This window comes from Lepeophtheirus salmonis, chromosome 8, assembly GCF_016086655.4.
Source record: "Lepeophtheirus salmonis chromosome 8, UVic_Lsal_1.4, whole genome shotgun sequence".
NCBI classification, from domain to species: domain Eukaryota; kingdom Metazoa; phylum Arthropoda; class Copepoda; order Siphonostomatoida; family Caligidae; genus Lepeophtheirus; species Lepeophtheirus salmonis.
The window spans coordinates 30,709,267-30,724,050 of NC_052138.2; the positions used below are offsets into that span (position 1 = coordinate 30,709,267).

General features: G+C 31.5%; 1 protein-coding gene across 1 annotated transcript in view; it reads right to left on the bottom strand.

Moving 5' to 3' along the window:
• The window catches only part of bdg (sodium-dependent transporter bedraggled), a 44,053-nt gene extending 29,764 nt beyond the window's left edge, over positions 1-14,289 (bottom strand). The window contains exon 1 of the mRNA XM_040717570.2: positions 13,690-14,289. Coding sequence (XP_040573504.1) covers positions 13,690-13,856 — 167 coding nt within the window. The 5' untranslated portion in view covers positions 13,857-14,289. The remainder of the gene's footprint in view (positions 1-13,689) is intronic.
• Positions 14,290-14,784: the final 495 nt, after the last annotated feature.

Sequence of the window (14,784 nt, forward strand, 5' to 3'; positions counted from 1 at the left end):
CCTATTTATTTATACCTATAATAAGACATAGGTAAATAACATAGATAAATGTATAAATCTTAATCATTGTGAATTAAGTACCTTTTTGCCAAAACAAAAATGTATTAACCCGCCTATCAAGGGTTACCAAATAAATATGTATATCACAACAATACTTGTTTTTACATCATTTGTAGTCAGGCAATTCTAGGCCGATTCCTTGCAACTATGGAATTATGGTTGAAAAGTGTTTACACCTTAACAAGAGGTAATTCTAATTCAACCAATCAATGTTCATAACTCTCACTAGGAAAAAAGAAGCAGATGCATCGACAGCTGACAACAAAAAGGACTGTATATTTTTGCGTTAGTGAAGAAATGCAGATATAGAGATAGTAATGTTAATAGTAAAGGATCGATTTTCTCACCTATTCTGATTTAAGAGTCGTACAAATATAATTTATGCAACACTTTTAACTTCAAATGACGTTATTGTGTCATCAACATTTCGTCTATATAATCTGTCCAGACCGAACGTTAAATGAGACCGATCCAGACAGAATTGTTTTGTTTCTTGGGGACCAATCTAGACTAAACCTCTTCAAACTGCCCGAATTATTTCCATCCTCAGATCAGTCTAGGAAATTGAGGACAAAACTCTAAACTAATAAATAGGATTGGATATACCTCAGTCTATTTATATTAAAATTTGACCTTATCAACCTTAAACTATTAGCATACTATATACTAACACACAGTTAGGTGTGTATACTTGTCTCAAACTTTATGAGTATTTTACACAAAGTTCGGAAATAAATAAAATAGTATACGGATACAGGTTACATTTTTACTGATTACTGATACCGAAACAATAAATAACCCAATGTAATTATTATTATTAGACCATAATTATTCGTTATTATTATAATTAATGTTATAACAACATTGGAATAACCACACAATGCAATTGTGTATATAGATGTCGCTCCAAGCACTAATCCAGATAAATAGAGATGTTACGTTAGATATAGATAATATCTTCTTTTAAAAGTAAGATTAACCAATACTATCAGCTTTTAAGATCCGAAAAATCTCTCGGAGCTGTTCGGATCACAGATCTCAGATAATATAAATTTACCTTTACTGTACTCAAAAACTTTGGATCCAGATCCAAGGCATATCCCATATTTATTAAGCAAAAGTATAAGCTTTTTAAGATCTAGAAAATCCCCATGATCCTTTTTTAAGATCCGTAAAAGTTCTGAGACCCCGAAGCCAGTTTCATCTTATTGAATAATACAAGTTTATTTATACCGTACCTGGGTCCATGATACGTCCTATCTCTATTTCTGTGGTGGTAATGTTAAATGTGAGTTTTTTTACATTATTAATAAATGAAAATAATTCGTTTTAGTCTATCGGAATTTCCCGGATAGAAAAAACAGCAACGTCATAATAAAATAACAGAACAGAACATGAGAAGCATGAAGATATTTTTAATCATATAAAATTTGAAACTATTAATAGACAAGTTATTATTTATTTATTTAGTTAGTTATGTTGTATTTTATGATATAAATACGAATTAAACTCATTTAAAGAAGGATTTATTTAATAAGTCAAGTTCTATTAATTGATATGCAGATATATGTTTTATTTCAAGGCATTAAATGCTAGCAATGTTTGGCATGCTCTAATAGTTTATAACACATTTAATGAAGCATTTATATTATGTTATATGTAAGAGATATTTGATATATTTAGATAATGACGAAGCTTATTGATTCCTTTTTCTTGTTGTTGATAATGAATTCGACTTCATGAATGATATCATGATTTGTTTGTATGTAGAATAGGACGACGTGTTTTTAATCAACTTTTTTCAAATTTCGAATTACAGCTAGAGTGAATAGGTTGTTATAAGGTAAAAAAGGAACGTAAGCAAAAATATAAAAAGAACACGTCATAACAGTGTAGGAGTTTAATTAATTTGGACACTCGCCCATTTGGGCGAGGGATTTTCCCAATTTACTCGTCCAGATATTGACATTGAATAAAAAAATATACTCTCTTCTTATTGGACCAAGAATACATCGTGCGCAGACTTTGCGCATTAATTCTAAAACATCAAGCTTCCAATTGAGTATTTTGTTCAAATTATGTCATTGTAGCCCAAATTTGAATAAAAATGGATAAATTTAAGCAAGTCTTTGCCATTTCATAACTAATATGCAACAAATTATAGGTTATAGAAGCAGTCGCCAACTGGGGGAGTGTTTTTTGACAGTTGATTCGCCAAAGAAGGCTCCACAAGTATTTACGAGTGAACGAGATTCACATTTATTGTATCTCGTAACCTTTCTTCCAAAATGTAACAATAAAAAAGGCAGAAAATCTGTTCGCAGTTACCTAATTCTTCACAAGTACATGAGAAAGGTTTTTTTAATAGTGGATGGGAATTGTTTACAACTTAACAAATATAATTATAATTCAACCAATCAACGTTCAAAACTTTGATATGGGGAGAAAAATACAAAAATATACAGCTGACTATAAATTACAGTGAGAAAGTAAAGTAAATGAATTTTGTTATGTATACTTTGATCTTTCTTTTCTTTAAATACTTCAAAAAAAAAAAAAAAAAAAAAAAAGAAGATGGGTGCTATTCGTGAATCCTAAAATTCTCTTTTCGCTCAACAAGGCGACTTTGGAAACAGAAAAAATTTGTAATATTTCTTAATAGGTTAGATCAATGTCTACCAAAATAATTTTATGAAAAATGAAGAATACCGCATCCTTTTAGTCTTTATTGACTCAATAAAGAAAGTTTGACTTTTTTTTAAAACTTTGAGTTAGATGTGACATCTATAGATGTCATTGAAGAAGAATGAATTTTTACCTTTGGGTAATTTCTGACCACATGACGATAACTTTACCGCACTAGAAGTAGTCGAAATTCGAAAAAAAAGAAAAAAGAAGGTCCGCTCCAACTGATTTTGACAGTGGAGAACACATTAGGTCGATTTTTGGTAAGGAAAAGGTCAAAGTAGAACTAAATCTCATTGCCTATGCCGCATTCGTTTCTAGTTGAGCTTTTAAGTCAATTTTTGGTGGAGTATCGGGGTAAAGTACTCCACAAAAAGCACCAAAAGGGAAGGGCCCATAGGACAATAAGGCACAGTTCTACGATCCCCTTTGCTCCACCAAATATCACCCCAATTACTATGATTTTTTATTTGCTAAAATGTTACAATGATAATTTTGCGAAAAGTTGAGTGGGCATGTCTCTCCCATTGAGCGCCCTAATCTACCACATATAAGCAATGGACTAGCCATACCAGCAGTGACGTAATCATAGATTTGTTATTGGCTGATTAGAGTAACTATGGAGTAGTCATCATTAATAGACTGATAAATACTATAGCATAAAAAAATATATTGGGTGGATCCTAGGCCCTATGTATGTCAATCGAAATGAAAACTCTGGAGTGTCCTTCATACATTATCATACTTCATCCTTTTTACGTAATTAATAGTAGTATTAATTATAGAAGGAGTATTTAGACACCAGATAGAAATGATGAAATGAAAGTCTGTGTGAAATGTCAAATAAATATCGTGATTCCTTTTAGTAATGGTGGAGAATTATGTACAAAGTTATCTATAGGGAAAGAGAGTCATGAATAGTGATATATAAATATAATAGTATCTATTTGTGTTGGGTTTTGCTCTGAAAGTCCTAACCCGGTCTGAGACTGCTAAGATTTTTAGTGGACCAAACTAAGAATTTCGAATCGGTCTCATTGAAAATTCGGTCTAGACCAGTGATTCCCAACTTTTCCTAAGTCATTTTCCTCGTGTTAATATCAATAGTATCCATCAGTCAACTAAAATAAAATGTATTATGTAGAATTTAAGATTGCCCGAAGGAATTTTTGATAAATGAACTCTCTGGGACATTGTTGTATACATTGAGACTGAAAGAATCGGTGCACGATTTGAAAACTAATAAATATCGGTTTAGGATCTGAGATCGAGGTCTGGACATAAATATCGGTTCAAATGTATCTAAAAAATCACTTCAGACCGAACCGAAAAAAAGTTCGGTTTGGACCGAGTCTCAACACTAGGATCTATAGACTTTACATAATAACATTATGTTTGTTTGTTCAACCTTCTCTTTGCACAAAAATAATCAAAGAGATTGATATTTTTATAAGGTTAAAAATGATAATTGAAGTGATTGTGTAATGTGTCCCAAGCCAGTGGTTCTCAAACTGTAGATTGCGTATCATGTATCAACCCCGGTCCCACGGAGGGGTTATTAGATTTGGAAAAGTTGGATTACATTTATATTTATTGAATATTAAAAAAAAGTATATTAAAATGACCTGTTTGTACAATAAAAGGGCTCATATTTTATTGCCCAAAAAGGGCATGTCATATTAGAGGCTGAAAAATGAGATGGAGGGGGGAGGAGGGTTATTTGGGTATTATACACAACACCATCAAAGAAAAAGAAGATAATAATATATTCTCTAAAAAACTTCAATTACAAATAATGAAATTTATATACATTTATATTTTTTCAAAGTTAATCCAATTGATTGACTTTTATTAAAAAAAGGTCATTGTGCAAATCTGAAATTGAGTAACTGAGGTAAAAAGATTAAGAATTCATTACTCTATTGTTATGTACAGAGGTTTGAGTAGAGGTAGGGGGATTTTATAAAGGAAAAGCTTAAGAAATTCTTCTTCTATAACAGAAGATCTTAAAAAAAAAAGTCTTGTAAAAGAACAAAAAAGATCATAGCAAAATTTTCTTGCCAAATTTGAAATATTTTGTCTAAAAGACAGCGTTTGTTGTCAAAAATATTATATGTGATTCGAAATTTTGACTTTTTTCTATAAAGAAAAAAAGGTCATAAGCCTTTTACAAAAATTGATGATTTTCGGTCAAAAATTGCTAAAGTTTTGTAAAAAAGTAACCCAAAATAATGATCCTAGATACGGTACTGTTCTCAAGTGGACGCAGTATAAAAATATTGAGAACCACTATCCTTTTTGGGTTATTTTATATCTTTAGTTGTAGAAAATATGCCCGTAGGCGACTTTTTGTAGTTTTAACCAGAACAGTTTTTTTCCCCCAAGGTCCTTCATTATTCTTTTATTCTTGAAGAGAGAACACGTAAGCATAAAATAATCAGTAGTGCTTGGAATACTAAAAGTCACACTGTGGATTCGTTACGGAGTTAAAAGTATCTATTAAGTACTATTGGACTTGGAAGATAATTGATAATCGACGTCGGGGTAATTTCTGTAGGGTACACTGTATAATTTTGCCCACACGTCATCCTTTCTCCATCTATCTCAAAATTGGAGACAGCAACAGTGGAAAGTTCAAATTCAATTCTCCCAACCTTCTAACAATAAATAATTAACTTTGTTAAATGAAGTGACCCGAAAATTATATTATGAGAAAGCGGCCGGAGGAGGTCACATCTCATTATGTTTAGTACTACGACAATTTCTAAGATGTGATCTCCTCCGACCTGTTTCTTCAGTCTATGGAGATCGACTCTGAGTCCTTCTCCCCCCCTGTATACTCCATAAGATTAAGAGAGAAACTCATAATCTTCTAGAGTGCTAATATATTCGTTGCTTAAAAAAGTTATTTCCTTAGTATTCAAATGTTGCAATAATTGAATTTAAATTTTCCTCTGTCTCCAAATTTGAGATAGAAAGAGAAAGTATGACGTGTGGGCAAACTTATAGAATGTGCCCTTTCTCTCCAAGTTCTTGTGAGATACGGAGTGGGGTTTGTGTACATTTCCTTTTTTTTTGTCAAGGTTGATTGCAGCTAATTAAATGAAACGTACTCAGAGCTAAGCATTCTTCAAATTGTACAGATGTGGTCACGTTCATTTTCAGTTTCATTTAAAAAAAAAACCACATATAACCACCTAGATATTTTCCTGGAGGGGGAGGTCTGGTTTTTGAAATTTTTTAAAACATTAAATTCTTTCGACAAAAAATTTTGAAAATAAATTTCAAATAATTAAATTTTTTGGAATTTTTTTTACAAAATCTATAGCTATTGACATAAAAAAATAAAATATTAAATTCTTTGAACAAAAGTTTCGAAAATGAATTTCAAATATTAATTTCTTTCAAAAATCCAAAGCTATTCACAAAAAAATAAATTTTTAGCTCTGCTGCATAATTTGTCACAATGACGAAAAAAAAATCTAGTAAAAAGCAAAAAATCCTGCATTTGAAGGGGGAGCTATAGCCCCTGTAGAGTCCTCTGAAGTGGATATGTATTTTTGTGTAAAACCTCTTGTAGTTGTCACACATGATGATAGCATTACTTACAAATAATGATCGACTTCATTCAATGCAATAAATCCTTTTTTACAAATTTCTCAATACATACCATTTATATATTTGTTTCATTCAATCGTCATGACGATGATGATGAAATCTATAAGTGTATATTATATTTAGGACACATAACTAGGCATGAAGCACATATTGCTATATGATTGCAGTAGTTATATTCAAACCGCAAAGGCTTGAATTCTATCTGCATTTAAATATTAAGTAGAATAAATTGAATGCGCTCATTATATTAGACTCTCTCCTTCTCGATTTGTTAGACTCGTACCGCAGTAAAATTCGGTCTACACACACACACAAAAAAAAAATTCCAATTTCCCCCCCTCTAGATAGCTTTGAATTTTTTAATTTTTTTCCAAAAACTTTATTTTTTTTTTGAGAATAGATATGGATTTTTGAATTTTTCTCTAGAAAATTTAATATTTGAGATTTTATTCTAAAAAATTAATTTTTTTGAGAACAGCTTTGAATTTTGGAAAAAAAATTTCTAAAAAATTTGATATTTAAAATAAATTTTTTGTATTATTTTCAAAAAAAGTTCCAAAAATCCCAAAATATAATCCTGCGGACGCCCCTGGAATGTAATTGCTCTTTGTCAGCTGTGAATAATTCTCCGACATTATAGACATTCCATAGATGAGAAAAATTGGCTAACTCATGTCGTGTCACAGTTAAATTCGGTCGACACAAAAACAAATCGGTCTTGATTGGTCCCACAAAAAATACATAAATTTTTGTTTTTTTTGTTTTTGAGGAAAGGACTTTAATTTTTTATTCAGGTCTATGATAAGTTTTGCTCCAGATCGGTCTATAAAAATCACTTGAGATCAAACTGGATAATTTTTTTGGACTAGGACGGATTCCCAACATTACTATTTAGATACAATCAAGACGTTACCTCGCTAACCCAGAATGTATTTAGTTGTCACCTGTCAAAGTTTCTGCTTCTGTTGTCTGAATCAGTGATCTGAACGTTGATTGTTTGAATTAAAATGAGTTCTTTAATCGAATTCTAAAGACCTGGAATAATCACGCAGAGTTTTTATTCCCACATGAGGGGAATATAAAAGCCGAGAAGAAGGGAAATAACGAAAGTAAGCTAAGATGTATGAGTAACTATTCCATTTATCTAGAATGCCATGGCTCTTTGTAAGCCCTGAGCAATTCTCCAACATTATTGAACAATAGTTTTGCTCAGATCGGAAGAATTGGCTAAATACCAACTGATTTTGGGCTCTTTTTTCTGCTTATTTTCGTAAGAAAGGTTACATGATAAAATAAAGGTGACGACATACATTCATACTTCTGTTAAGAATGGGTCCAAACCCGGTTTTTATTCGCGGTTCGGCCATCATTAATTTTTTTTAGAATGATTTGTACTGATATTTTGGTCGAGATTGTAGTCCTATACCTAGACCGAGATTTCAGAATTTTTAAAACGTAGGTCCATTATTTGATCTAATTCTATGGATAATTATTTATCCAGGTCTTACTAGCTATAGACAATTTTCTCCCCATCCCAGATATATGAATTGTACACATATGAACCTCTTCAGAGTTATATGACATTTATGTTCATAATTTGGAAGCTCATCTCACTAAGGGAGATCAACAATCCATCTATAAATTCGGACTAGAACGAATATTTAATGAGACCAATCAAAGCTAAATTTTTCTTTGGAATCGATCTAAACCAGGGATGGGCAACATCCTTGATAAATTGGGCCCATTTTTTTAATCCATATCATTGGAGGCCCACATGACCACACACTTCAAATAAATTGATATAACAGACGCTACAAATTATTCTCAATAGGAACATATAATATGTATATATTGATATCTGTATGTTTATTGTACCAACATACAAGTATTTCTGCATATAAATGCATTTTTACATGTCCTTAATAAGCAACAAAGATAAAATATTTTCTTAAAAAAAGTGTAAAAAGGATTTTAATTCTTCCACATAAAAAAGTTTCTTAAAAAAGCTTAGCCCAAATAGTTTACATTCAATAATGGCAACATTAATTAAACCTAATGAGATACCTGTGATTTGGCCGTCTGGCTCACAATGGATTGGATGTCAATATCAACTTTTGTGGTCCCAATGAGTATCAAATGAAACAGAGTTTCATCGGTGTTTCTCTCTTTGGATTTTATGTACTTCATGTACGGACCGCACTGAGTAAGGTCGAACCAGCAATTACCCACCCCTTATCTAAACAGAGACTGCTCCACCGTAATTACATTTATAGTATATCACAACCTTCTTTCGATAAATAAACAAAGAAAAGGCTCAAAAATTAGTTGGTAGTTAGCCAATTCCCCTTCAAACTATGGGATTACTATTCAAAAAACTGTTGGCTATTGTCTTAATTAATAAGAGCTGGTTCAAATTCAACCAAACAACGCTCAGAAGACTGATAAGGGAGGGGGAGCAGGCAATTCGACAGCTTACCATTTCTTCATTCTTAATTTATGTGTACCTGAGATAACGACTCTATATTCCATTAAGATATAACTTATTCATAGGACCGAATGAGTGCAGCCCAAAATAAAATTAAAAAGTACATCAAACTGATCTAGGCTTTTCAGACGGAAATCCAACACTAATCCATGCTCGTAAAGAAATATAGAGGGAGATAAATAACTGTTGGAGAGGTTATGATTAAGTTTGTTAAAAGGCATTTTAGGAAGTTAAATTTTCACGATTTTTTCAAGGATATTTCTTATAAATAAGTCCTTATCAAGAAATCTCTATGTACATATGTACCTACTACCAAAAGAAGAACCAAAGGTTAATGAGGAGATTGTTGAGTGAGTCTGTTAAAGTAAGTCTTATTACCATAATTATTATTAGGGGGGGGGAAGTATCTAATAGCAGGGGTATTTTTTCAATGAAGGATTGAAGATTGAAAGAGCATGATTAACGGAATTATTTAGATATTTAGTTCCGTACTCTTTGCAGATAGGTTTAAGCTATGATGATAATGGATAAATAATAACAATACATATGTAATCATCAGTACTTTTGATCCTTTAACTATAGAGTACATATATAATTAATTAACTATAGAAAAGCTACAACAATAACGCATTTATTTATGAAATCTTATCTAAACTTTAACACACAAAACGTATGTACAAATCTTTGAATTCCTTATTGTCTTTTCCTACTCCCCTTCCTTATTGTTTCTTTTAGGAAGTATGTTTGTTTTCAGAATAAATGGTGGGATCTCTGCAGGATCCTCAGCAATATTATGCATTTATCCTTTCACAAAAAATAAAGGTCGTAGAGTTATCGATAGGGGAGACGGGGAACATTTGGGAACACTTCTTTGTTCTTGGTTCTATTACTCCGAGCTGGTTTGAATTTAATTTCCTAAAATTTAACACAAAATAGTCATGTATGTCTGTTATTGTTTGAGGCATTATGTTGCAACTGTTGAGACAGTTGCAAAAGTTAAAAAATATCGCATTTGAATTTATCTAATAGAAAATTAGACAAAGAATATTAGTTGATAAATTATTATTAGAGATTTCATGATGTAGAATTATTATATTTAATGTATTATAATAGTTAGTGTTGGATCGATATAAACGAACTAAATTCTCATTCAAATAAAATTTGTCAGTCTTAAGCCCGGCCCTTATCGGTCTCTTATGGTAACTGCAACAGCTCAAATGACGTTAATACTAACTACGTCATTTCAGCGTTTGAAGTTTTCAACATAATTTCTAAAGTGTTGTATCTGTCTAAAAAAAAAAAATGTCGGTCCTAGGCCCAGCCTTATTGGTCTTTTAGGGTAACTACAACTGCTGAAATGGCGTAATTACTAAGTTATTTCAGTTGTTCAACATCATCTCCTTCAAAGAGATGAGATACTTGAAGTTTAAAGTAGGAAGTGTGTGGCTAGAACTTATTACCATAGGTTCTAGCAATAATTAATTATTTTTTCCATTTTTATATTATTAAACCCGAAACAGGAGTGAAGAAAATAAAAAGATACCTACGACTGTAGGACTGACGTATCGGTCCTCAAAACCGTCGAATGGTAGAAAAGATCGAACCGACAAAAAAAAAAAAAAAAGACTGTTATTTAGGAAATCAGTTCTAGGACCGATCCAACACTTAACCTTCTTCAAAGAGACAAGATACCTGAAGTTTATTGTAGGTGTTGTGTGTGGCTAGAACGTATAATACTCAAGTATTACTATTATTTGTTCCAGATTCATTAATTTCTTCCAATTTTAGCAAGAAGTTAATAAAATAAAAAGATATCTCGGACCGTAGGACGGACTAATTGTCCCTAAAGACTGTTGAATGGTAAAAAAGATAGAACCGATAAAAAAAGAATGATTAGTAAATCAGTCCTAGGACCGCTCCAACAACAATTATAGCAGATTAAGATATAATTAGATTTATAATATAAATTACAGATCAGTATTATCGATTGGAAAAATTCCCTCTCAAAAACATCTTCATTTCCCTGGGTAAGAAACAAGTTAGATATGAATTATAATTATATAAAATGATATAAAAGAAAAATATATAAAGAATAAGTTTTGAAAGTTGATAAAATTATATCAATGATTCAAATTATATAAGATACAACAAGAACAATGAAAAACTGAGAGTATGATTGGCTGACAAAAATTATTGATCCCCCCTCCCATTGTTTGCATTAAATCTTGTGGTTCTAAGTTTTTAATGTTAATGATAAATGAGCAGCTGCAACTCTTAATGCCCTCCATACATTACATGTATCCCATTCGAGTCGAATGGGATACATCACTCTTAAAGACAAATTATAATAGTATTTGTACTCAAGTACTCAAAAACAGGTTCTGAAGAATGAAGAGTAAACACTCCCACAGGGATCTGAGTAATTTATAAGTACATTTCAAGCCCTGATGAGTTTTACTCGGAGCAGAGGACTGTTACTATAGTATATGATTATGAAAATGGATTCATATTAGAATTATATATATGATGGTAATTACTAATGACACTATTAATAATTATATGTAATGTGACATAAAAAGACTTTCAAATCATGTTTAGAACTTTCCCAAAGTAAAACATAAGGACAAAAGTGATTAAATTTCGAAAAGTAAGTTTTTTGAAATAACATGTAGATTATTGAAATAAGAAATAATGAATCCTAACTTCTACCAGTAAGTTAGTCTAACTAGGAACACAGAGTCTCAAATATCTTAGACTTTAAATGGAAAATTAGCTTATTTGTAGGTACCATATGGGAAAATATATGAAAATGAGGAAATAGATAGTATATAATGAAGGTAAGCTCTTTATTAAGACTCACTTGGATACTACTATCAAACTATGAAACCCCGTATGGAATATACGGGTGTTCAGCATCATATATGAAATAATATAGTCTATAAAAATGAAGGCTTTAATTCGATAATTATATTCTACTATTTCATTCAAGTACGCAATGTTTATATCGTACATATATGGAGGAGAAAGAAGGTGTAAAGTTCCTTTGTACCAAAAAAAATATATATATTCAGCCCTCAGTCCCATTCAGCTCATTTATATACTTATATGTATATCGTCTACAAGTTGTAACAACCAAAAATAAGATGAAGAATTCAGAGTAGGGCTCCTGATTGAATATGGAGGATCAGTATATTATTAATGATGTCATTTTCGACTTTCTTGATGAAAATTACTAATTAATTCTATCCTTTGACACACTTTTAAAGTTCAAATGCCCACAGTTATATTAATCATAAATACATATTTACCAAGTAATTTTAAAAGATAAAAATGCAATGATATAACATCAATAAATATGTAGTTGGATGCTATAGTAATTAAATCAAGCCTAAGGAGACCTAGAAATTGCAGTCTTGTACAATCTGTTTATACAAGTTACAACTAGTACACAACATATAGATATAGATATATAAAACGATGTTACGTCATTTACACAAAAATATATAGTGTATTTTGTTCTCAAGTCTCGATTCTGAACGTTGATTGGTTGAATGAGAATGAGCTCTTGTTAAAATGCTGTGAACAATTTACATTAATTATTGAATAATAATCCCGGAGTCAAGAAGAATTATTGGCTAACTACCAATTGATATTAGGCCTTTTTTTCTGTTTCCTTTCAGAGAAAAGATTGTGTGATACAAAATCATTTTAACGCCGCTTGTAACTATTAGGCGTAGCATGCAATGACGTAGAAATAATGAACATACAAGATTCGATCATGACACTTAACAAAAACACTACATTATATTATATAAAATACAATTGTTATTTAGGAAAATCAGTATCAAAGTCATGAGAATCCAATGCTACATATAATAACATCGTGGTCGTAGTAATTACTATTTAAGAGCTGAATAATCATCAAGGTCAGAAGAGATTAGCTATCAGCTTAGCTTTGTCATGCACTTACGACACAGAAGTGAGGATTCATTGGTGGTGGACTAACAAAATATGGAGAGGAATACTCTCAATAAACCGGTTCAATATATGTACATATATAGAAAAAGACATATTTATTTATTTGACAAAGACCTCTTTGTGAAGTAATTTATAATGTTCGTAATGGCAACCACCTTCCCGCCCCTTTTTAAAATTACACTTTGTATAGTGAGCTCGGGAAGCCTAACATTTTAAGTTAAAGGTCTTGTTATTTCATTTATTATGTTTAGTTGGCAATTTTTTGTTCAGTATTTAGTATTGTTTAGTTGTCAGATGCAACATAATGACTTGTAAAGAAACAACAACTGTCTTACTTTTCAATACCCTCTTCACTTCCTGACTCATGTTTTCTTAGTCAGATGTATGTGTATATATAAAAGAATTAATTAATTAACTTTTCATTATATATTATACCATAATTGTTTGTTATTCGACAAAGACAAATGGTGATGAGAGCGATAAAAATACATTGAGTAAATTAAAGGTTATAATTAACTCATTTATAAATTATAATCATTTCCTGATTGCCATTTCATTTAGATACTTTTGTTTTCACAGGCTAACGGAATATACCATAAATATATATACATATATGTAATATTTTCAGGTACACATTTTACATTAACAGCGATTTCTAAATTTATAACTTTCTACTCCTTGTGTGTTTTTCCTCTCCTAAGGCCAAAACACTAAAAACAGTGAAATGATATGTATGCACAAAGTCATGACAACAAAGATTCCCAGAAAATATATACATATAATATATTTATATTCGATATTTTTGAGGATACATATTGTCATATCCTAACGACCATCAAAAGCAAAGAGATGCACTTCCTTACCTTCGATGTTGCTCCTCTCTACGTGATCCAGAGGAGGGGGATGTTGAGGTTATGGGCTCATCACCACAACATTGGGGACAGGTACTCTCATCCTCGTTGTCTAATCGATGATTGTTCTCTGGGGGTGAAGTTGTGATTCCATGTTGCTCCTCTTCCTGATTGTTCATTCCGTTTCTAAATGGTTGTTGTACTCCGATATTAGACTATTAATTAATTAATAATTGGCTAGCTCTTCTAATATCCTCTCCTTGTGAATGAATTTAAAATAATTTGAGTAGATATATCACACCAGCAGAACATTTCATAATTATAATTAAATTTAATATATCAAACACGATCCAAACGAGGGAAGGGGAAATTTAACGCACTCCGTCACGTCACACGTCTCAGGATCAACTAGAGAAGTCATGTTGAAAATCATATTTTGTGTTTCTTTTTGTTATTTTTGATGAAAAGAGTGCGCCGTATAGGAGCTAGCTGAGAGAAGAACCAAAGAATTGATGGTGACGAAGATATTATACGTATAGACTCCAGTGCGTACCACTCTTTCTTTCTCTTACACTCGTGTACCGGCGCAACGGAGGTACCTTCCATATACCTGGGGCAATCAACATTTGCAGTCGAAGCAAATGTAGTTTATGTTAATAATAGACAAAATATATGTGTCATGATCCATATATGTACATAGAATGGGTACAAAGCAAAAAAAAAAAATGAGTATTTGTGTTTTTGGTAGGGATTGCTTGGTTGAGGATGTATCATCACTAAAAGATGACATTTCCTTTTGGTTAAACAGCTTTTTATGGAACATTCTTACATATGTCGTGCAATGGGAAATTCGCATACAAGTTTTTTCTTAAAAATAAGATGGTAACGGCCAGCTGAGTGCCGTTGTTTTCATTCATTTGTACTCCTAACCTAACTCTATTCTTTGCCTCACTTAGTAACACCAACACCCATTTTTGAAAACCATCGGCCTGGTTAATTGATATGGCTCATAAGTATTCGTGGCACAAGTCAATTCCTATTTCATAATCAGTTTTACTTAATCATTTCAACATATTTATGTTGTTTTTATTCGTCCATAGTATCAAC